The sequence below is a fragment of the Canis lupus genome, chromosome 6 (assembly GCF_011100685.1).
Source record: "Canis lupus familiaris isolate Mischka breed German Shepherd chromosome 6, alternate assembly UU_Cfam_GSD_1.0, whole genome shotgun sequence".
NCBI classification, from domain to species: Eukaryota; Metazoa; Chordata; class Mammalia; order Carnivora; family Canidae; genus Canis; species Canis lupus.
Window position 1 is genome coordinate 62,616,440 of NC_049227.1, and position 26,057 is coordinate 62,642,496.

Here is a 26,057-nt window from a genome sequence, read left to right on the forward strand (position 1 = left end):
ATTTGTCCTGTGCCTGGTTCATTTCCCTTAGCATAAGGTCTTCAAGGTTCAACCATGATGCAGCATATGTAGTCTAAATATGCACATTTTCTTTATCCATTCACCCATCAATGGGCATGTAGGTTGTTTCCAGCTATAGGCTATTATGTAATGCTGTATTGAACATGGGAATGCAGTTATCTCTTTGAAATCCCATTTTCCAGTCTTTTGGATAAATACCCAGAAGTGTGGTGACTGGATCATATGGTAGTTCTATTTTTAATTTTGGAGGAACTCCATACAGTTTTCCATAGAGGCTGCACTATTTTACATTCCCACCAACAGTGCATAAGGATTTCAATTTCTCTACATCCTGTCAACATTTATTTTCTGTTTGTTTGCTTATAATAGTCATTGTAACAGGTATGAGGTGATGTCTCTTTGTGGCTTTGATTTGCATTTCCCTAATGATTAGTGATGCTGAACATTTTTATATATACTCAGTCGTTTGTATGTTTTATTTGGAGAAGTTTCTGTTGAAGTCCTTTGGCCATTATTTTAAGTTATTTGGTTTTTGCTGTTGGGTTCTAGGAGTTCCTTATATATTTTAGATATTAAACACTTATCAGATTTATGGTTTACACATATTTTCTCCTATTTTGTAAGCTGCCTTTTCACTATGTTGTTTTTTTCTATGCAGAAATATTTATGAGTCTATTTTTGCTTTTGTTGCCTTTGCTTTTGTGTGAAATCCAAAAAACCAGTACCACCACCAATGTGATGGAACTTTCTGCCAGTGTTTTCTTCTAGGATTTTTATGGTTTTAGGTCTTATATAAGCCTTTAATGCATTTTGAATTGATTCGTGTGTATGGTATAAGATAGCATCCAATTTCAATCCTTTGCATATCCAGCTTTCCTAACATCATTTCTTAAAGAGACAGTCTTTTTTCCCTTGTATAGTCTTAGCACTCTTGTCAAAGACTATTTGACCATATATGTGTGGTTTTATTTCTGAGTACTCTATTCTGTTTCACTGGTTTGTGTATTTGTCCAGTACCAAACTGTTTGAATTATTATAATGTTTTAGTATATTTTGAAGTCAAGAAATATAAGACGGGCAGCCCGGGTGGCTCAGCGGTTTAGCGCTGGCTTCAGCCCAGGCTGTGGTCCTGAAGACCCGGGATCAAGTCCCACATCGGGCTCCCTGCATGGAGCCTGCTTCTCCCTCTGCCTGTGTCTCTGCCTCTCTCTCTTTCTCTGTCTATCATAAATAAATAAATAAATCTTTAAAATTCAAACAGGGATTTAAAAAAAAAGAAAAAAGAAATGTGAGACCTACAGCTTTCTTCTTTCTCAAGATTGTTTTGGCTATTGAGGGTTCTTTGTGGTTCCATGTGAATGATAGAACTGGTTAATTTTATATTTGCCATTGAGTTCTTGCCAGGGATTACACTGAATTTATAGATTGCTTTTGTTAGTGTAGAATATTTTAACAGTATTAAGTCTTCTAGTCCATGAACATGACATATCTTTACACTATTGGTGTCATCTTTAATTTCTGTCACCAATGTTTTGTAATTTTCAGTGTTAACAAGTCTTTCACCTCCTTGGTTAAGTTTATTCCTAAGTATTTTATTGTTTTTGATGCTATGGTAAATGGGATTCTTTTCTTATTTCATTTTCAAATTGTTTGCTGTCACTGTATACAAATGCAGCTGATTTTTGTATATTGATTTTGTATTCTGCAACGTGGTTGAATTCATTTATTAGTTCTAACAACATGTTGGTAACATCTTTAGGATTTTCTACATACAGGGTCATCTTGTATGTCATCTCTGAGCAGGAATTTTACTTTTCCCTTTCCTACTTGGGTGCATTTTTTTCTTTCTGGATTAATTGCTCTATCTAGGACTTGTAGAAATGATGGGAATGAGCATTCTTGCCTTGTTCTTAATCTTAGAGGAAAGCTTTCAGTTTTCCACTATTGAGTATAGTAACTGTGGACTTTTCATACGTGGGCTTTATTAGATTGAGGTAATTTCCTCATATTTTTTAGATTGTCAAGTATTTTATCATGAAAGGGTATTGAATTTTTTCAAATGCTTTTCCTGTATCTATTGACATGATCATGTTATTTTTATCTTTTGTTCTGTTAATATGGTATATCACATTGATTTTCATATATAAACAATCCTTACATCCTAGGAATGAATCCCATTTGGTTATGGTGTATGGTCCTCTAATGTGCTGTTGAATTCATTCTGGTAGTATATATATATTTTTTTTTTGCTAGTATTTTTTTGAGGATTTTTATACTTATGTTCATCAGAGAATTTGGCATGTGATTTTCTTTTCTCGTAGTGTCTTGGTCTGGCTTGGTATCAGAGTAATGCTGGCCTTATAAAATGAGTTTGGAAGTGTTCTCTTCTTTTCAGCTTTTTGAGAGAGTTTGAAAAGGATTTACATCAATTCTTTTTTTTTTTTTTTTTTTTTTTTTAATGTTTTGTGGAATTTTCCCAGTGAAGTTGTATGGTTCTGTGCTTTTCCTGGCCGGGATGTCTTTTATTACTGATTCAATCTCCTTATAAGTTAGAGATCTGTTGGATTTTGTATTTCTTCATGATTCAGTTTTGATAGGATATATGTTTCTTGGAGTTTTATCTATGTCTCCTAGGTTATCTAATATGTTTGTGTGTAATTGTTTGTATTAGTGTCTTATGATCCTCTTTCATATTTTTATTTTTTTAAGTCTTTTTTAGTCCAGATAGACATTTGTCAATTTTGTTGATTTTTTTAATAGTCTTTTTTATATGAATTTTTATTTATTTATGATAGTCACACACACACACAGAGAGAGAGAGAGAGAGAGAAAGAGAGGCAGAGGGAGAAGCAGGCTCCATGCACCGGGAGCCCGACGGGGGATTCGATCCCGGGTCTCCAGGATCGCGCCCTGGGCCAAAGGCAGGCGCCAAACCGCTGCGCCACCCAGGGATCCCTGTTGATTTTTTTAAATAAATAATAAATTTATTTTTTATTGGTGTTCAATTTGCCAACATACAGAATAATACCCAGTGCTCATCCCGTCAAGTGCCCCCCTCAGTGCCCATCATCCATTCATCCCCACCCCCTGCCCTCCTCCCCTTCCACCACCCCTAGTTCGTTTCTCAGAGTTAGGAGTCTTCATGTTCTGTCTCCCTTTCTGATATTTCCTGCCCATTTCTTCTCCCTTCCCTTCTATTCCCTTTCACTATTATTTATATTCCCCAAATGAATGAGACCATATAATGTCTGTCCTTCTCCGATTGACTTATTTCACTCAGGATAATACCCTCCAGTTCCATCCATGTTGAAGCAAATGGTGGGTATTTGTCATTTCTAATGGCTGAGTAATATTCCATTGTATACATAAACCACATCTTCTTTATCCATTCATATTTTGATGGACACCGAGGCTCCTTCCACAGTTTGGCTATTTACCCCAAAGATGCAGATGCAATGAAACACCGGGACACCTGCACCTCGATGTTTATAGCAGCAATGTCCGCAATTTTGTTGATTTTAAAAAAACCTATAGTTTTATTATTTTTTCTATTGTTTTCCTATTCTCTATTCACTTATTTATGCTCTAATTTTTATTATTTCCTTTTATCTCCTAACTTTGGGCTTAGTTTGTTCTTTTTCCAGTTTCTTGAGGTGTAAAGTTAGGTGGCTTATTTGAGATCTTTTTTTAATGTAGGTGTTTACCATTTTAAAATTCCCTCTTAGTACTATTTTTATGCATCCCATAAATTTTAGTGTATTGTGTTCTCATTCTCATTTATCTGAAAATATTTTCTAATTTCCCTTTTGATCTCTTTTTTGAAAGTGCAATGCACACACGAAATAAAAGAAGAGACAGACACAAAATACTGTGGGGATCAGGGGACCAATGCAAAGCCTGCAAAGGTCCCAAGCTCATAAAGGCTGCTGCTTTTACTAGATGCATTGTTTAACCCTATGTATTTGAAAGAGAGATCTCTACATTAGATAAGTCAGGTAATACAAAGAAGCAGGCTTAAAATAACTTCTAACAAACATCCCTCCCATGTAGGGTGCACAAGGAAGTTTCAAGTATGATGAATAGTCCACTCTGGTGTTCTAGTTGGTTGCATCTTGCGTTCAGGACTTACTGCTCTTCTGTATCTCTTTGTCACATCATGGGATGCATTTTTCAGGATCATATATATTTTTTAAAGATTTTATTTATTTATTTGAGAGAGAGAGAGAGAGACAGAGGGAGAGCACAAACAGGGGAAGCAGCAGAGGGAGAAAGAGAAGCCGGCTCCCTGCTCAGCAGGGACTTGATCCCAGGAGCCCAGGATCATGACCTGAGCTGAAGGCAGATACTTGACTGAGCCACCCAGGTGCCCCTCTCAGGATCGTGTATTAACGGCCTCTTTTCTTAGATCTATTTATGATACAGCAGGCCTGTTTCCCACATTCAAGAGTGTTATTTAATTTCCTCCTATTTGTGACCTTTTTTGTTTTCCTTCTGCTATTTGTTTTTTTTTTTTTTTTCCTTCTGCTATTTGATTTCTAGTTTCATTTCATTAAGGTCAGAAAGAATAGTTGATATAATTTCAGTTTTATTATATGTGTTAAGACTTCTTTTGTGACCTAATATGTAATCTACGTGATCTGTGCTGGAGAATTTGCATATTTAATATGGCAAATATGAAACATGTGCATAGCTTAAATAATGATGAAAAAACTATATTAACATTAAGAAATAGACTTATAAGCTTCTTGAGTGTTCCTCACTAATCATGTCTGTTTCTTCCCTTCTTGCATTTATAAACACTCTCTTTTTTTCGCATCTGTGTATACACTCTCATAGTATTTGTTGTTTTCCTTGTTTAGGAAATTCATACAAAAGGAATTATACTGCATAAGTTCTTCAATGATTTGGTCCTGCCATTCAGTCTTATCTTTTTTGTGTACCCTAGGTTGATGCATGTAATTACGGCTTATTTATTTTTACTGCTATAGAGTAAGCCACTATGTATATACAATTTTTTAATCGATACTGTTGTTAGACAATTATGGCCTTTCTTTCTTGAGGTTAATTTTCACAAATTTTACATGTGTGCTTGTAAAGAATTTGTAAACTCCAACTTGAGGATTCATTGTTCTATATATGGCCATTAGATCAAGTAATTTTGCTATTTCAGTCTTCTCTATTCCTACTGATTTTTATTTGCTAGATCTACTAATTTCTGAAAGATATGTTGAATTTCTCTCTCTAATACTAGATTTCTCAATTTATTTTTATTCATTTTTACCTCATATTTGAAATTTATAAGTTGCACAAACATCAAGAGTTTTTAATCTCTTCCTGGTGAATACAGCCTTCTATCATTTAGTGACCCTCTTAATTCTAATAATCTGTTTTATTTTAAAGTCTACTATGTCTAACATTAATTATTTCAACTCTTTTTGGGCTGGTGAATCTCTTGAATATCTTTTTCTACTTTTTTTTACTTTAAATTTCCCTGTATTTTTGTTTTACGTGTGTTTCTTATAAATAGCATATAACTAGTTTTGTTTTGTTTTTTAATTCAGATTTTACAACTTTTCTAAGATTATAAATTGGTCTTGGAAGAGAAAGGAAAGAGGGTTTATGTGCTTCCTGAGAGTTATTTTTAATTTCTTGGTCATTGGTACCATTCATGCAGGTAAATAGCTGCAGTGAGAGAATAAGGCACCCTAGTGGTGTTGTTGTTGTTTTTGATCACTCAGCCCTCTGCTGGTTATATCTTGCATATGGAGCTGAGCCAGTTTCTTACACATACACAATAATCTGAAATTGTATATTCATCAATGGCTTTGAGCCCCAGGAGTTGTTAATAAGTTTTTGGTGTCTGCTTATTTTATGCTATAAATTTTTAGTAGCCTATCAAAATTCAGCACAAAATCATTTGCAAAGATAAAAAATTTATGACCCTCCCAGAAAAGATTTTTGTCTTTCATCTAAGTTCCCATTATACTTTGGTTCTACTTCTATTTCCATTACAATTATTTACTAATTTTTATTTTAAAGCGCCATCATCTATAATAAATTATGAATTGATTAAAAATAGGAACTGTATTTTATTTGTATTTGTATACCCAGGGCCTAATGCTGTGCTGTTTATTGGACCTTACCCGTAGAGGAAATTAATAGATGGTGGATGAAAAAATGAATGAACAATGAATTAAATAATTAAGCATAAGCTGTCCTGTGATAGAATTTAAATATCAGAACAATCTGATTCCATATCTTACATCAGTCTAAATACTTAAAACCTATCACTTTGAGACCAAGAAGACTATTTTGGATATTAAAGAGTTAGAAATTATTATATCACAAATATAAACTCAAAGTGGATGAAAGACCTAAATGTGAGATAAGAATCCATCAAAATACAAGAGCAGAACACAGGCAGTAACCTTTTTGAACTCAGCCACAGCAACTTCTTGCAAGACATGTCTATAAAGGCAGTGATGTGTGGAGCATTTTTTCATGTGCTTGTTGGCCATAGGTAGTTCTGACATTGGAGACATTGGAGAAATGTCTCTTCATATCTTCTGCCCATTCTTGACTGAATTGTTTGTTTTTTGAGTGTTGAGTTTGTTAAGTTCTTTATGTACCTTGGATACTAGCCCTTTATCTAATATGTCATTGCAAATATCTTCTCCCATTCTTGTAGTTTTGTTGACTGTTTCCCTTGCTGTGCTAAAATGAACAAGCCTGGAAGCAACAAATGTTGGCAAGGATGTAGAGAAAGGGGAACCCTCTTACACTGTTGTTGGGAATGCAAGCTGGTGCAGCTACTCTGGAAAACAGTGAGGAGGTTAGGTTCCTCAAGAAGTTAAAAATAGAGCTACCGTATGACCCAGCAATTTTCTGAGTATTTACCCCAAAGATACAGATGTAGTGAAACAATGGGACACCTGCACCCCGATGTTCATAGCAGCAGTGTCTACAATATCCAAACTGTGGAAGGAGCCTAGATGCCCTTTGACAGATGATGGATAAAAAGATGTGGTATATAAATACAATTGAATATTACTCAGCCAACAGAAAGATGAATATCTACCATTTACATCAATGTGGATGGAACTGGAGGATAATTTGCTGACTGAAATAAGTCAATCGGAGAAAGAGAATTATCATATGGTTTCACTCATATGTGGAATATCAGAAATAGTGAAAGGAACCAGAAAGGAAGGGGGGAAACTGAGTGGGAAAAAATTAGAGAGGAAGACAAACCATGACAGACTCCTGACTCTGGGAAACAAACAAAGGTTTGCAGAAGGGAAGGTGGGTAGAAGGGGGATGGGGTAACTGGGTGATGGGCATTAAGGAGGGCACTTGATGTGATGAACACTGGGTGTTATACTATATGTTGACAAATTGAATTTAAATTTAAAATGAAAGAAATCTTTATATCAGAATTCTTTCATTTGTAAGTAATGAAAACATAAACATGACTACATAAATAGAAGAAAAGTTTAGGAATCCAAACAATTAAATTCAAGACCGCAAATAATATGATTAGAATCCAATTACTTCTGTTCTTTTCATTAATTTATGGATTTCATTCTCAGGCATGCTCCACTTCATCGTTTCCCACTGTTTAGATTTTTATCATCCTTAATGGTACTCCCAGTTGTTACACTGTAGTGCAAAAACTTTCTTTAGTTAGACTGAGTTGGATTCCTGCCTCATTACTGAACCAATCACTATTTTTAAAGGTGTAGAATATGCTGACTGACTTAGGTATACATGTCACATGTCAGCCCTCAAATTTAGGCAGAGATGAACTCACCTCCCCTCAAATCAGGTAGGCTGAGTGAGGAGAAAGTGTTTCCCTAAGTAAAATTAGGATGCTTTTGCAAATGCATGATGAACTTGCATCAAATAACATATACCCATTTCAATAATCTAATCCATCTCTTCCAATAAAAAAATAAGATAGCTGCACGAAATGTTATTGCCTAAGTCAGTTTCTCGAATAACATTATATACATAACCTTGTGATATTATAGACTGTTAAACTGACCAAGAGTTTTTCTTTTTTTTTTTTTTTTTTGTATTAGAATATAGCAATGATAGAGCAAGGTGTAATGTGAAGACAAGATTCTTGTGCAGTTTGTCGCTCAGCTGCATTCCAGAACTAAAAATTAAACCCACCTGGATAGATTCACGATTTGGCATATTTTCTACATTTAAAAATTAGAAAATATCTTTTAATGGTTATAGAATCACTAAAAGCAATAATACAAAAGTTAGTTTTTAAAAGAGATTTACTTAAAACGTTGCTGACACATTGTATAGTTAGGGGAGCAGAACTGAATAATAAAATGTCATCATGTTAAATAGATAAATAGGGTATTTTCTGAAATAAAAAGATTTTTAAGTGACTTTAATGAATTTTTATTCAGAGAGCATTTGATTTTTTAACAACATGCATTTTAACAAACGAGTTTTTTAATAGTGAAATTCCTAATCACATTCAGATTGTTACTTTCATCTGCAAGCTAGTCTCTTAACAGATAATAAAACAGAATATGTCGCTTCTGTCTGTTTTTAGACTTTTGGATACTCTATTACATATTTATTGTACTATTACCAAATTAACAATTGTACTCATTGCTTTAAATTTAGAAGTACTTTTCTGAGTGGCTGAAGAGTAACATACTGAGCAGATTATTTGAACACAAACATACTTAAAAAAAATAGTTTATCCTACATTCCCCAATGTTTTGGAGTTTACTGCTCACCTATCCTCTGACCTTACTTTGATAACTTCATAATGGGAAAGGAATGGTACCAAATTGTATTGGCCATCTCCAGATTAATGCTGATTGAGGAATATTCATTGAGGTAAAGGTTTTTTTTTTTTTTTTTGAGGTAAAGTTTTTATTATTTGTACTTATGTTGCTTTTATAGGGACTCCTTGGAAATAGGGGACCTCCTGGACCTCCTGGTCTCAAAGGACTTCAGGTATGGAATAAATAAATAATGAGTCAGTAATTGTTTTAGTTCAAATTTTCCCTTTTTCATTTCTGTGGAATTTTATTGCTTAAAGAAACATTGCTTTAATGTGTGGACAGTTTTTTCCATAGAGGATTTCAGGTTGCCATTTTTTACAGGCAGTTAGGAAATGGGATTTTATTTAAAGGTGAAAAATCAGCATGTTTTAGAAAATTTATCAATAAATGCAATAAAAACATTTATTACTTTTTAATTTTCTTGGAGAATAATATATAAAAATCCTTTATTTTTTGATGTTCCTCTATAATCTGTCCACTGATACATCTTTTGATCCTTAGAAGAATTCACAAGATTTTATACTTTTATGACATTATAATTGGTTTCACCCCAAGAATATTGAACCAATAAGCTAGTCAAGAATCTCTAGACATTAACTCTATTGGGTAGGATCTGATATACCTTTGTATCTCTAAGGCTTAAAACAGAACTAAGATTCAAATCTATATTTATTGAATGAATGAAGTATTAAAATGTGCCAAGAGCAAACATGTTCTGTACCAGTAATTTTTTAATATACCAGTGTATATTGATTTCCATCTATTAAGAACTTAGTTGAGTTCCTCTCTGTGTGAGAGAGAGATTGAGCTCAAGAAGGTGAACGTTATCCTTAATATATGATTTCAGTGATTCCTAATCTTTGTTTTGGATTTGATTTGCATTTTCCTAATGATTAGGGATGCTGAGCATCTTTTCATATGTCTGTTGACCATCTGTATGTCTTCTTCAGAAAAATGTCTATTCAGGCCCTCTGTCCATTTTTAATTGGATTATTTTGGCTTTTGATGTTGAGTTGTATAAGTTGTTCATATATTTTAGATACTAACCTCCTTCAAATATCCTAATTTTGTGGTAAATACCCTCATCACTTTCACTCTTATTCATTCTCAATTTTCTACATATAACTTTTATCATCTACCAGTTTAAAAATAGTCAAATAGGATCCCTGGGTGGCGCAGCGGTTTGGCGCCTGCCTTTGGCCCGGGGCACGATCCTGGAGACCCGGGATCGAATCCCACATCTGGCTCCCGGTGCATGGAGCCTGATCTCCCTCTGCCTGTGTCTCTGCCTCTCTCTCTCTCTGTGACTATCATAAATAAATAAAAATTAAAAAAAAAAAAGTCAAATAGGGCATGTCCCCCTTAGGATAGACGTGGGGTTATCACTCAAAAAACTAAAATGTTACGGGATGGCACAGTAAAATACAAGAAAGTTGGGGTACCTGGGTCACTAGGTAGGTTAAGCATCTGATTTGGGCTCCAGTATGATCTGGGATCCAAGCCCACGTCAGGTTCCCTCTTCAGCAGGAGCTTTTCCCTCTGTCCCTTCCCTGCTCATGATCAGTCTCTCTCAAATAAATAAAATCTTTAAAAAAAATAATAAAATGCAAGAAAGTCACAGCATTATTTTCATCACATCTCAGAGTAAATAGAATAAGAGTTACTTTTATAAATACCTATTTCAGGCCATGATATATTCTCATTTTATTTTTTAAGGGAGAAGAAGGACCGATTGGACCCTTTGGAGAACTGGGGCCAAGAGTAGGTATCATGTAAATACTTTTCAAAAAGTACTTCTCTTAAAATAACTTATGTGAATGTCTTTTAATAGCACCAAATTTTAAGTTTTACTAATGGACAGAAAAGCCTATAACATATAATCCCTCCAAATAATATAGGCCTATAACTGGAATTTCCCAGGGATATTTTAAATGATATGTCTACTGTATTTTTGCTTGTTGCTTTAGTGGTTTTATGGTCTTAGTAATTTGTGCTAATTATTTATAAAGTTTCTCAAAATGTAATAGAAAGCTAAATACCGGGATGCCTGGGTGGCTCAGTGGTTGAGCATCTGCCCTCGGCTCAGGGTGTGATCCTAGATCCTGGGATCGAGTCCCACATCAGGCTCTCTACAGGGAGCCTGCTTCTCCCTCTCCCTCTCCCTATGTTTCTGACTCTCTCTTGTGTCTCTCATGAATAGAAAAATAAATCTAAAAAAAAAAAAAAGAAAGAAAGAAAGCTAAACACTTTAGCCATTTTAGTGATATTCTGAGAATCTTCTTTTCTGAGTATGCCAACAAAATTATGGAAACTAAATAGGAAGTATTTTCTGTCAGCCTTTCCTTCATATAATATTGTGTGGTGATATATGAATTACCTGTTTTCAAGTTCTGAAAACATGTTCTTTAAGAATTTGGGCATGCACGACCAAACCTTACATTATTATGAAATAATAAAGGTGTGTGTATCACGTTTATTTTAAGAGACATCATTAGACTCACATGAATCCATCTCATTCTTTTTCCTTGAGAACATCGTAGCATGCAGGTTCTTAAAACATTTTTGCATTTATGGAAACAGTAATTCTTTCTTTTGCACCTTTACCTCACTAACATGTATACACTATCCCATTGAAAGAAAAAGAATCTTTATTTCATTTTGTATAAGGTAAGTTATATAACAGAAAGACTATTGTTATTTGAGCCCAGTATAATTGATCTCGTTTAAAATTTGCTCCTCTAGAAAACAGAGAACCGTGTTTGCCCCTTATCAACTCAGCCTTAATATTTATTACTATTGTTGCTACTAATGGTTGAAGATCAATTTAAACCTAGTATTGCTCTAAGTATGTCACACGAATCATCTCTAACCCTGAAAACAACCCTGCAAGATATTGTCCACAGTTTTAAGATATTAAAATAAGGCTTTACTATTACATGCTCAGGGTAAACCTAATATGGCAAAACTTAAACAGGGCCAGAAGTGATGACTCCAGCACTGGTGCTCTGAATTTCTTGACTTTAAAGAGATAATAAATATGCTGATACAGATTTCAGTGATTTTCCTTCCATAATGTAGATATGATGTATAACTATTACTGTATAACTATTACTTAATATACTGTAATGCTTAAGTATTACATTATTAAAGATGAAAGAAATATTCTTTTTCTAAAACAATGTGAATAGTGTATTATTTTAAATTTTTTTGTAAATATCATAGATAAATCTAATAATTTAGACTCTTAATTACATTTCTTCTGGCGTCTCTGCAAATTGATTAGAGAACAATTGATATTTAACAATAATGGGATGATTTTTGATTCTTTGCTTTACTTTGTGCTTGCTAAGAAACCACTAACAATTTCAAGCAAGGCAGAGGTAAAAGTTAGAACAATTTTTTGTTAGAAGTCCTAAATATAATTTTAAAGTTGCTAAAGTTTTTGTATGCAGTCAAAATACAATGAAAGCTAGAGGATTGTTTCGTTTTGTTTTAAGAAAGAAAAATAAGAATATCTATTAATGGATAGGAATAATAAAATCCAAACCAATAATACCTGGTAGGTATTATAAATTAGTATTCTATTTGGCAATTGCGCTCCACAGTTTTTTTACTCTTAGATTTGAATTTGTCACACATGTTGAGACATAGTGATTTCCTTAATCAAATTTTGTATAATCAGATATCAATTATATTAGAAACCACACACTAACGATTGACCTACCCAATATCTGGGATTTTGACTTCTTCTCCTTCAGTAATCTTATTTTCCACTCTCTTTAGGTACTAACTGCTGTAGTCATAACATTTACCTTATCATTACCAGTAATAGCAGCCTCTCATTATTTTCAGTTTCAAACTTCTCACTCTCCAGCCATAATCTCCTTTCTTTCTAGTACATTCTTTCTAATAACCAATCCAACAGTCCCAGTAGGAATTTTAATCTATTGACCTTTTTGCCTTTCTGTTATTCTTGTTTCACTCCTGACCCCTCACATCTTTCTTCGTCATCCTCAAAACACTAAATTATCCCTTTGATTGCATTCTGAATTCTATTGCCGTACTCATTTACTTTTTAAAAATGATTTTATTTATTTATTTGTTTATTTATTTATTTGAGAAAGAGAATGAGGAGGGAAGGAGCAGAGGGCAAAGCAGACTCCCTGCTCTAATGCTGGCTTGATCCTAGGACCTTCAGATCATGAACTGAGCCAAAGACAGAGACTTAACTGTCTGAGCCACACACATACCCCCCAATACACATTTACTTTTAGTTTTCAAATTATTATTTTACACTTTCTCTCTTCTCAGATCCACTCACTTTAATCCTCATTCTTAGCCCATTACCTTGCATCCTAGTTCCCTGAGAAGATTGAAGTATTCAGAGGAGAGCTTCCACAGGTTTCTACTATTGCTTCTACCCACCTCTCTGTATCTATGCCATTTAAAAAGTCTTCCCTCCTGTTATTGTGGATGAACAGGTCATTTTTGTAGCTAAGGTCAAAACTTCCACTTGTTTACAATGTATCTTATCCTTTTGCCTACTGAGGAACATTGATCCAACTATTTCCCACTTTTGCCTGCATCTTAATTTTGTTTTCTTTAATGGATCCCTCCTATCAGCAAATAAAGATGCTGTTATTTCTACCAGTTTAAAAACCAAAAAACAAAACATATTGATCCCAGGTTTTCTTCGAGGTGTTAACCTTTTTTCCCCTTTCCTTTTCAGTAAAAATTCTCAGAAGTATCGTCAATATATGCACTTTACGTTTTTCTCCTCATCCTATCTGCTGAAACCATTCTTGTCCATATCACTCCAAAACAAATGACTTTGTGAAGGTCATCAGTGACTTCCATGTTGCTGAATTCAATGGTCATTTCTCAATTTTTGTATTACGCAATACTTGCATGCCTCAGAATTTGACAGGATCACATCCTCCTCCTGGAAACACTTTCTTCACTTACATGATCTTCCTCCTAAATCTCTGGCAGGAAATTTGCTATTTTCCTCATTTCTTCAAATTCAAAGTTTTGGAGTGCCCCAGGGCTTGGTTTGTGGACTTGAGTTTACACTCACTCCTAGATGAGTAGGTCGAGCCTTATGGCTTTAAATACCATCAGAATGCTGGTGATTGCCAAAATCATATGTTCAGACCAGAATTTTCTACCCTCTGAATCCCTGGACATGTAAAACTACCACTAGATCTCTCTACTTTGAATATCTAACAAGACTAGCAAGCTACAGTTTATTAAATTTAGTTCCCAATTTGCCCTCCAAACCTTTCTTCTTACAATCTTCCTTGTTTCATTTCTTTTTTTTTTTCCTTGTTTCATTTCTTACTCAGATTAAAATATTGAGTTTATTCCTGATTCTTCTCTTTCTCTCACATTCTACACATGACCTGTTAGCAAATCCTGTAAGCTCTACCTTCAAATTATATACACAGTTTTACTTACAATCTCTTCTGTTACCACCTTGGTCTATGCCACTGTCATCTTTCACTTGGACTATCGTAATCCTCTTTGGACTGCCTGCTTCCACTCTTGCATTAAAGTGGTCCTGTTAAAACATAGATAATGACACTTCTTTTCTCAAAGCTTTTCTGAGTTTTCCTGCTTCATTCAGAGTAGAAAGCAAAGCCCTTACTATAACCCTTCAGGCCTTACATGACCTGGCTTCTCATCCCCCATTCCTTTCTTTGACCTCATCTTCTTACTACTCTCCTTTCTTATTGTGCTCCAGCTTCATTGACTCTTCATGGTTTCTTTAACAGACCAGTCACATGCTTGCCTCAGGGCCCTTTGCACATGTTTTTTCCTATGCTTGAAATATTCTTTCTTCAGGTAACCATATAACTTATCCCTTTTAAGTCTTTACTCATACGCTATCTTCTCAGTGAGGTCTTCCGTGGCAATCTTTTTTGTTGTTGTTATTTTTTTTTGTATATTTTTTTATTGGAGTTCGATTTGCCAACATTTAGCATAACACTCAGGGCTCATCCCGTCAAGTGCCCCCCTTAGTGCCCATCACCCAGTCACCCTACCCCACCCCCACTTCCCCTTACACCACCCCTTGTTTGTTTCCCAGAGTTAGGAGTCTCTCACGTTCTGTCTCCCTCTCTGATATTTCCCACTCATTTTCTCTCCTTTCCCCTTTATTCCCTTTCACTATTTTTTATATTCCCCAAATGAATGAGACCATATAATGTTTGTCCTTCTCTGAAACTTTTGTTTTAATGGGTCTCAAAATTCTGTGACAGATTTTTGGTCAAGTTGTTTCCATTAAAAAGTACTGATTTTTAAAAACTAATAACTTAAAACTGCCAGACATGCACAAAAAAAATCCAAATGGTCCACAAAACAGTCTCCTTTCCTTCTGAAGGTTTTGCGATACACTGTTATTATGAACCAGTCTTTTACTATTAAACTTAAATGGCCAATTAACACAAACAGTTCTGAGACTGTTCTTCCACCACTGATTAAGATTGGGGTGGCAGGTATTGGGAATAATATTCATTTAGCCTTCTGAGCTTTCTGGGCAGACTTGGTGACCTTGCCAGCTCCAGCTGCCTCCTTTGATGACACCCACAGCAACCGTCTGTCCTTTCCTTCAGCTCAGCAAACTTGCAAGCAATGTGAGCTGTGTGACAATCCAGCACAGGTGCATATCCAGCACTGATTTGGCTTGGATGGTTCAGGATAATCACCTGAGCCGTGAAGCCAGCTGCTTCCATTGGTGGGTCATTTTTGCTGTCACCAGCCACATTGCCACGACGAACATCTTTGACAGCTACGTTCTTGACCCTGAAGCCCACATTGTCCCCAGGAAGAGCCTCACTCAAATCTTCATGGTGCATTTCAACAGACATTGTAACATTGGAGCAAAGGTGACCACCATGCCAGGCTTAAGAACACCAGTCTCCACTCGGCCCCCTGGGACAGTACCAATACTACCAATTTTGTAGATGTCCTGGAGAGGCAGATGCAAGGGCTTATCAGTTGGACGAGTTGGTGGCAAAATGCAATCCAGAGCTTCAAGCAGTATGGTTCCACGGGCATTCCTATCTTTACAGGTGACTTTCCATCCCTTGAACCAAGGCATGTTAGCACTTGGCTCCAGCATGTTGTCACCATTCCAACCAGAAATTGGCACAAATGCTACTGTGTTAGGGTTGTAGCCAATTTTCTTAATGTAGGTGCTGACTTCCTTAACGATTTCCTCATATCTCTTCTGGCTGTAGGGTGGCTCAGTAGAATCCATTGTGTTAACACCAACAATTAGTTATTTTACACCCAGTGTGTAAGCCAGAAGGACATGCTCACAGGTCTGCCCATTCTTGGAAATACCTGCTTCAAATTCACCAACACCAGCAGTGACAATCAGGACAGCACAGTCAGCGTGAGATGTGCCTATAATCATGTTTTTGATAAAGTCTCTGTGTCCTGGGGCATCAATGATGGTCACATAATACCTGCTGGTCTCGAATTTCCACAGGGAGATATCAATGGTGATACCATGTTGACATTCAGCTTTCAGTTTATCCAAGACCCAGGCATACTTGAAGGAGCCTTTTCCCATCTCAGCAGCCTCCTTCTCAAATTTTTTGGTAGTTCTTTTGTCGATCCCACCACATTTGTAGATCAGATGGCCAGTAGTGGTAGACTTCCCCAAATCTATGTGTCCGATGATGACGATATTGATGTGAGTCATGAGTCTTTTCCTCCCGTTTTGGTTTAGGTTTAGCGGTGGTTTTCACAACACCTGTGTTCTGGCGGCAAACCTGTTGTGAAAAATCTTCCTTGGCAATCTTATAAAAAATTTCAACAAAACTCTCACAACAGTTTATGTCTCCCTTCCTTGCTTAACTCTATGTCCTTTACATTTAACAGTACGTAAATACTATATATTTACTTTTTTTTTGAATTTTATCATCCTCATTAGAATGTAAACTCTATGAAGGCAGATATGCTTAGTGTATTCTTCATTCCTCAACCCCTATAACTGTGCGGGGCACATAGTAGACAGTTAAAGACTGTAGAATGAATACTAATGGGGATGCTAAAATACACTTATCAAATAATTTTGAAGTGCTTTATTTCATAGAATGGTCTGAATCTCATAAATGTTTGGTAATTTCCGAAAACATATGATTAAACATATCTCTTTTTTTTCTGTTTTCTTCTAGGGAAAACCAGGTCAAAAGGGGTATGCAGGTGAACCAGGACCAGAAGGCTTAAAGGTAAAGTACCTGATACTTAGCAGTTACAAAGTATAGTTTTCAAAAAGATAAAATTATGACTGTCACAAAAATATAAAATGAACATCTGTCTAAGATTTTTTTCAACTTATTAGTGAGGGAACCAGTAATATGTTAAAACTGGCTCAACTAGCATTTGAGAAGTTATGTATCTTTATATCCACATCTGTATATCTGAGTCTATAAATATCTATAACTGTGACTGTGTTTATATCTATCTATATCCTTATTTGGATAGATATACAGTTTAATAAAGAATTATTGAGATTTGTGGTTAGATATAGGAGAATAAACCATAATTTGGGGGGCTATCCATTTCACTGGACATAAATCTGTAAGTTAATAGAACTTCACTATATATAGATATAGATTTTATATATCTTCATCAAGTCTGAGTCCTTTAAGCAATTGTGTAGTGATTCTAAGTACATTTCTAGAAAATCACTAGGTGGCCTTTACCACTTTATGTCATTGAAAGAATGTGGCACCTACATTTTTGCCTTGTTTCTAAGTTTTGTATGACTTTTTAACACCAACAAATATAAAATAATGCAGTGGTTTTGTATGTACAACACTAAGGTCTAAAGAAAACTAGTTACTAGTTTATAAGAATTGCTGATTTATACAAACTTAAAACCTAAGGAAAAATTGAAAAGCTTTACAGCATTGTAGCTAGATTCCTTAAAGTTACAATTAATTTATATTAAACTATTTTTGTGATACTAGGATCTAAGGGAAAGACAGTATTTTTTGAGGTCAATTAATAAAGAGATATGAGCTAAAATATTTTCTAATGTGTCAGCCTGTCTCTCTGTGGCTGTAGTCATCCTGGGGGAATATGTGTACGTGACCTTCAAGTTAGACCTGGAAATGGAAACATGATATTTATAAACAGAAAAGTTAATTCTCCGTGACCGAGATTAATCCCTGTACTGCCAAATAGCTCTAAAAAGTCCACCTGTGAGCTACCATCTAGTCAAACTGCCAAGAAACTGAATCTTAGCCATAGTGACATCCTGTCTCCTTAGTAGAATCACACCAGCATTTAGGGGGGTCTTTGTTACCCAGGAGATGAAGGAGTTCTTTAATCATCAACTCCTTGTATTTGTCCGAGATTTTAGTCTTGGTGTATCATACAGCTGTTCACTAGAACCAGGCATTCCCTTGGGGGAACCTGGCATTCCTGGGGGGAGCACTTGGGAGTTGGTTAAGGGTCACACCACCTTTTACAGAACCCTAGGATCTCTGTTCTCTTCCTAGGCCTGGGGAAATATTCCTCTCTCTCTTGTTACCCTCAAAGACCAACTCACCTCCGACCTTCAGGCTCCCTGAAAACTAAGGCAGGAATGCACGTAATCTGCAAGCCACTTCTGCTTTCTGCCTGTTAATACAAACCTCCCCTAAGACTATGAAGCACAAAAACGGTCCCTCTCCCTTGGAACCTGAGAGGGGTATTGGGTAAAGAGGGAGAAATACAAGAAAATTAATAATCTGTATATTATTCTGTCACAAATTTTCTACAAGAGCTGTCTAGTGAATTGTCAGTCAAAAACTAGGATTTACAAACCAAAATGCTTCATTCTTTATTGTATATCTAAAAGCATACAGAAATTGAAACAAAAACTTGTGTAGTCTTTAAAAGTTTATTTCAAATTGATTACTCATATGAATATTAGGTATCAGTGCTTAAAATCAGCACTATCCAGTAGAGTATATAATATAAATCACAGATGTGAGCCACAGAAAAACATGAAAAGAGACAAATGATATTAATTTTAGTAATACGTTTATGTAACCCAAAATATGAAAATATCATCATTTCAACATGTGATCAATATTAAAATTATTAATGAGATATTTTATATTCTTTTTTGGTATAGAGTCTTTGAAATCTACTGTGTATTTTATATTTGCATCACATTTCAGTTCACATCAGCCAGTTTCAAATGCTCAGTAGCTATGTATACGTTATTAGTGGCTACAATATTGTTCAGTGCTGTTTAGCAATTTACTATTTCATCCTGAGATTTAATTACTAATTTTTTAAAAATAGCAATTGATGCTTTAATTTTAATTAATTTTAAATTTATTTTTAAGTAGCAATTTAATAATAAATAATTTTAATTTTTGAATAGCATTTAAATTTTTAATTTAATGTTTCAGATAGCAATGGATGGTTTAATTTTAATTAATTTTTAAATAGCAATTGATGGTTAAATTTCCTCTTTCCGTATATAGAACATACACCCTTGTCAGGTTAACTCTGCGTGGTACCATGAACTTAATCTTATACCTTTCATTAATCCATGACTTTGTTCAGCCTTCACTGATGCCATTCCTCAACACCGAAAATGGACCTTTCTCATCATTGGTGAAATCTCACCCATTCTTCAAAGCCCAACTCAAATACAGTTTCATAAGCTATTACTTGAAATCATCGATGTTTGGATTTTCAAAAGATAGTATGATGAATATATTACAGTTTACCTAATGCCGCCAGCTGGCTATGGGACAGCACAGTGTAATTAGAAATGCTAATATTTCTGTGGTGAAATAGAAGGATGTTCAGATTAATTAAAATAAACAGGAGTATAAATCGCCTCTCAGGTCAGATAAAGTGTTGCTGCCAAATAAATTCAGGTTAGGTCAAGTTTGCCACCAGACAAGTTTTGAAAAATTGAGTTTTCAGAGCATCATGGACTATAGACTGTGGTAATGTTATGAGCATACATGACTTCCCCAGGGAAGCCAACTCTGGCTGTACCAGCCCACAGCACGCATGCTCCTATGAGCTCCCTTACCGCTTAAACCTACTACAGGTATTCTGTTCTGCTCAGCAGTGTGAGATCTTTTCTCCTGAAACAAATAGAGCATTCCTGTGGGCAAAGTCTTTCTTTTATTTTTATTCTTCTTAATACCTTCTGCAGCACCTACCATTCTGCCTTTTACAGAGTATGTCTGAATATTTCGTGTTTAAAATTTTATTTGCGAAAATGTTTTAAAAGTGATTAAAATCATAAATAGAAGAATGTAACGTAAGGAAATACTGGAAAGACTGTGTTCCTCAGTTTTGAATAACTGAAGTTCTCTGTGCATTTTTTTTATGGATTTGACTAATCACATTAAATGAAAATGGAAGCAATGTCATGAGTGATCTTATTTGGAAAATAACCATTTTTACAGCTTTCTATTTTTTATTAACAGGGAGAAGTTGGAGATCAAGGAAACATTGGAAAGATTGGTGAAACAGTAAGCTTATCTTATGCTCTTTTATTTTTACCATCATCTGTAAGCACGTCTAGAAGTCATATTAACCATGATTTGTGCTTAATAAAATTCCGTACAAAAAATGCTTAGCTCCTACAAATTTAAAGTCATTTGTGATATGACAAATAAAACCTACTGTACAAGAGAACTAAGAGGAAATACAGTTACTGATATTTTTGTCCAAAATAAATTACATTTATAATCTCAGGAGCATTCTTATTTCTAATATTTGGTCTTTAATTTTAGTTCTGATCATTTCAATCTAAATTTGACCTTAACATTTTTCATTATTAAAAAATTACAACTTACCAAGCCATAAAACAGTAAGCTTTTAAGCTTGAAAATATTTTTCTTCAGGTTTGAAAGATAAACTAAGAAGTAAAGTATTAGCATATTGTAATTTCTTTACTCAAAAAAGTTTGATTTGTTGAAGTTTACATTTCTATGGAAGTAGGATGCTTTATGTTGTGTTTGAATCAGATATAAGTAATTTTATTTCCTGTACTAGGGAAAGCCAGCTAAAATATTTTCTAACAAATGAACCCATATGACATATACAAAGTGGAAAATTGCATTAATGCAAGATAGGTAAATTTATTTACAAAGTGTGCTGGGTTATCATAAAGCAAATAGTACCATTTAATAGGTTAAATGAACACATTCTATTACCTCTAAACTATCTCATGACTTAAAAACAACTTTTCTAAAAGATTATTTTACAATCTTAAGTAATTAAACAATCATATTTCCTGGCCTTGTGATAAAATAGCAATATATTTCTGATAGTCTTATTTTTGTCATTAGTTCTTAATAAAAATAGGAGAGGATTCATTTAATCTTAAAAGATCATTGCCATACCAATTAATCCTTAATAACTAGAAGAAGAATTTTTTGTTCTTGTTTTTACTGAGAAAGGTAATTTCAGTGGAACATTTACATCAATTAGATTATTCAAGACTTTTGATATAATTGTAACTCGCATTTCTCTAAGGTCATTCAAAGTAATTAAGTTCTATGTTTGAGTGACAAATTGCTAAGAAATATGTATAAACTAGAATTAATAGCCAAAGCTAAAATACCAATGAAGAGCATCCTTTTTTTCTTTTTTAAAGATTTATTTATTTATTTGAGAAAGAGTGAGCAAGGCATAAGCAGGAGGGGTAGAGGAAAAGGGACAGAGAATCTGAAGCCGACTTCATGCTGAGCCCAGAGCCAGAGATCATCAGACCTGAGATCACAACCTGAGCTGAAACCAAGAGTCAGATCTTTAACCTATTGTGCCACTTAGGCACCCCAAGCGCATCTTTCCTTAATAAAACATGATATATTATACTTCTAAGTGTTATTTACTTAGTAGTGTTGGAATAGGTCCAGACAGTATAAGAACCCATTGCCAGTGAGTGCTGTCTAAAGAGGAAGTGCCTCGGCAGATAGTGGATTTCTATTATTAGAGGGAAATTAACATTTATTGAGCATTTGCTATGTGCCAGACATAAGACAAAGGGATGTTTAACATTGCAGCATTGCATTTAATTCTCAAACAATTTTAAAAGATACATTTTGAAAAAAAAAAAAAGACACATTTTGTTATTATAGTTTTTGAACTGAGGAAACTGAAGCTCAGTAAGGAATTTGTTCGAAGTTGCATAACTAATAAATTACAGACTGAGATTTAAACCTAGAGATCGAAACTCAAAATCTAAATCTCAAAGTGTCATATTCTGGCTTTATAGCAGTATAATTGACAAAGTTATAAGATATTTAAAGTGTATGTGATGATTTTTTTAAAAGATTTTATTTATTTGTCACAGAGAGAGAGAGAATTGGAGCAGGGGGAGTGGCAGGCAGAGGGAGAAACAGGCTCCCTGTTGAGCCCCAATGTGGGGCTTGATCCGAGGACCCTGAGGTCATGACCTAAGCCAAAGGCAGAGGCTTAACCAACTGAGCCACCCAGTCACCCGTGGTGATTTAATACACATATACTTTGTGAAAGGATCCCCTACCATCAAGTCACTTAATTTATTTTCTAATAGCCACTTGGACTACAAGTTATAGAGAGATTTTAAACACCAAATATCTTATCAAACAAAAGGACCTTTGCATCTTTGATGTTTCATCTTTCTCATTAAGGATAGGAGATAGACTTTAAAACAAAAAACTTTAGTGACTATATTGAGTTAATTAAAATATATAAAATGCCTAAAGAGTATTTGCTTTCAGCTCTTGGTAATTCCCAGCTTTTATTTTATCTTACTAATTTCAAAATCTTAGAAATATGGTTCATCCAATCCACAGTTCTGTTAAAACAAAACTCATAATATGGTAAGATATGATTGTACTTTCTGACATCAGTATTGTAATTTTGAGATATCTAAGGTTAGTTGAAATTGCATAGCTAGGTTTTGCTTTTCCCAATCTTTCATAGTCTTTTAATTGCCTTTAACTGGACCTCCTCCAGTTTTGTTTCCTTCTAGATCTATACAAATTAGAACCTAGTTTGTGATACAGCATGCCAAGCACAGAAACCCCATCTATATCTCATGTCTCTATACTTTTTACATTCATTTATTGTAGACAAATAATTAATTTTTATAAATGTGCCCTAAAAACATCTATAATTCCAAAAGATGCCCCTCATCCTTTTCATTCTAGCATTCTACTTTTTATGAATAAACCTGAAATTATCCCACCTAATTGCCAGTCCTCTCGGTCTTTAACTTTCCTGCTGAAAGTATTTTGAAGAGGTATAAAAGAGAAAAGAATCTAATTTTTTAGTATTGGTCAAGAGAGCAGAATTAGGATCAGTGGATAGACATTATAAGAGAGCAGCTTTTTTTGTTGGCAAAATATTTTAATAAAATTTCTAATGCTCAGACTCTCCCATGGAGTAATTCTACACCTTCTAAATAACTGCATAAAGAAATACATGTTCATAAACTGTGTTATATTCTATAAAGGAAAAGTTTAAGGGACTCTGATAGATGTGCCAAATTTAGATCAGAAAATGAGAGAAGTCTGCTTTGAGGAAACAATATGTGATTTGTAACCATGAAGCATAGTATGATCTAGCTAGGGAAGAGTGGGGAGAAAGAACATTCCTGGAATATGCAACATAACAGACTTTCCAACTTTGGACTTAACTTTGCTTTAGAGAAATTTCTCTAAATATTTGTTTTCTCAACAATAAAAGCGTGAAAATAATAACTTCATGGAATTTCTTGTGAGGATTAAACAGGGCAAAGCACTTAGAGCACTTAGCACAGAGCCAATCACATAGTAAAAACCTGGGAAATGTTATCTGTAATGGTGGTGGTGGTGGTTATTATTATATGGAAAAGCATTTGGCTGTTTTAGGAACTGAAAGAAAGCCAGTATGGATAGAACTTCGTGAGCCAAGGGAAAAAGCATAGTGAGGGGCTATTAGTAAAGGAGGCAGAAGCCAAATCTTTCAGGGCCATGTTTATTACTTTGGACTTGATCCTGAAGTAGATGGAAAATCATTGAAGTATTCTATGTAAGCCAATGACATGATTTAATTTGTGTTTTATAGTCACACTAGTGGCAATGGATTGGGAAGTTGGAACATGGTTATGAGGAGCAGAGCAGAAGAGGGTAACCAGTTAGAATGCTATTGTCATAGCCTAAATGAGAAAGAAGGATGACTTGGGCCAAGGTGATGGCAGTGGATATAAGAGAAGTGGATGCATACGAGATATATTTGAGGTGATAATTTGAACATGGGCTGCAAAAAAAGAGGAAGGATTCTAGTCAGTCCCCAGCATATAATAGGTCTTTGATAACTAAACTATTTATGATTTATCAGGAATATTCTGGACACATAAGGAATTAGTATATATGATATCTAAGGATAATTCCAATTCTAAGAATCTAGGACTCTTTTCTAAGAATTTAAATGTTCCTCGTCTTCCTCTCACCTGCCAATTTGGCTTCTTTTCTCTGGCTCTCCTCCAATTTCATTATGTCTTCCTGCTGTTATAGCAAATGGAACTAGATTCAATATTTTAGAGCCAATGGCTCCACAACCTTTTTCATGAAGGGGATAACAACCTCTATTTCCTTTATGGCTCAGATATTCAAAACCATGTAAGCTTTTCCCTGTAGCGAGAAACCGGGATGTCTTTGGAAAATGAGTGGCAATGACCTCCAGGATTCTTTTCTGGTTTCTTTTGATTATAAAATTTGGAATTTTTTTTTTTTCGTAAAGTGACTACATTAAGTTTCAGTTGCAACTTCCTGTCCACCTGAAGGGATTATTAAGAGTGTCCTATGGTCTGGCCATATTGATTTACCTTTTAAAATATAACTCAGCTACTTGATTTTATATCATTTATTCCTGAATTTATCAATTTAGCAAAATTTCATAAGCGATCTACTGTGTCCTCTCTGTTTTTCTGCCTGCCCTCTGGTGTGCTAGTGTATAGTAAATGACTGATGAGCAGAAAGGAAGAGGAAGAGGAAAGGCCATGGATAATCCTCAAAATCAGGTATTCCACTTCTCATTACAAAACCTTTAGAATTATAGAGCTTCTGATGGCTGATTCTAAGTAGGATTATAGCTAGTTCCTTCAAGACCAAATAGAGGTGGAGTCAGAGGTGGAAATGAAAAGAAGGAATCTATTTATGGAAGAACTGTTATTTCATTTAATCTTGAAACAACTCTAGTAAGATAAAGCTTATTGACATTCTGAAAGTGAGGAAATTGAAATTTACTCAAGTTACTTGATGTGTTCAAATTCATACAGTTAGTAAGCAGTGGATCTTGATTTCATATTTGGATTTTCTACTTCCTGTTCAAGGTTCTTTTATCTGCATCATAAATCATCAGTTCCTCTCTTTATTTTTTATGTACTTCTAAAATCAATTGGCTAATTATCTTGTTCTCTTTATTTTATATTTTATTTTTAATTTTATTTATTTTATCTTTATTATTTTATTTTTATTATATTTTATTTACTTTATTTTATTCACTTCTATTATCATTCCAGTATAGTTAACATACAGTGTTATATTAGTTTCAGATGTACAATAGACTGACTCAGGAGTTCCATATATTCCTCAATGCTCATCAAGATAAATATATCCCTTCTCCCCTTCACTTACTTCACCTATCCCACACTGACCTCCCATCTGGTAGCCATCTGATTGTTCCCTATAGTTAAGAGTCTGTCTCTGGTCTGTCTCTCCTCCCCCCCTTTGTTATTTGTTTTGTTTCTTAAAGTGCACATATGAATGAAGTGATATGGCATTTGTCTCTCTCTGACTGACTGATTTCACTTAGCATAATTCTCTCTTTCCATATTGTTGCAAATGGCAAGATATTCTTTTTTATGGCTGAGTAATATTCCATTAAATATATAATATATATCACCTCTAATTTATCCATTCATCTGTCAGTGGACATGTAGGTGGCTTCCATAATTTGGCTATTGTAGTTAATGCTGCAGTTAACACAGGGTTCATACATCCTTTCGAATTAGTGTTTTTGTATTCTTTGGATGAATACCTAGTACCCTACCTGGGATTGTAGGGTAGTTCTAAATTTAATTTTTTGAAGGCCCTCCGTACTGTCTTCCATGGTAGCTGCACTTGTTCACAGTCTCACCAACAGTGCATGAGGATTCTTTTTTCTCCACATCCTCAGCAACACTTGTTTTTTGCCTTTTTTATTTTAACC

At 34.7% G+C, this 26,057-nt stretch overlaps 1 protein-coding gene across 5 annotated transcripts in view; it reads left to right on the forward strand.

The window, feature by feature from the left end:
- The window catches only part of COL24A1 (collagen type XXIV alpha 1 chain), a 387,148-nt gene that overhangs the window by 142,816 nt on the left and 218,275 nt on the right, over positions 1 to 26,057 (forward strand). For all 5 annotated transcript variants that reach the window (XM_038541487.1, XM_038541490.1, XM_038541491.1 and 2 more), the window contains exons 22-25: positions 8,956 to 9,009; positions 10,554 to 10,598; positions 17,024 to 17,077; positions 20,300 to 20,344. In XM_038541487.1, coding sequence (XP_038397415.1) covers positions 8,956 to 9,009; positions 10,554 to 10,598; positions 17,024 to 17,077; positions 20,300 to 20,344 — 198 coding nt within the window. The remainder of the gene's footprint in view (positions 1 to 8,955; positions 9,010 to 10,553; positions 10,599 to 17,023; positions 17,078 to 20,299; positions 20,345 to 26,057) is intronic.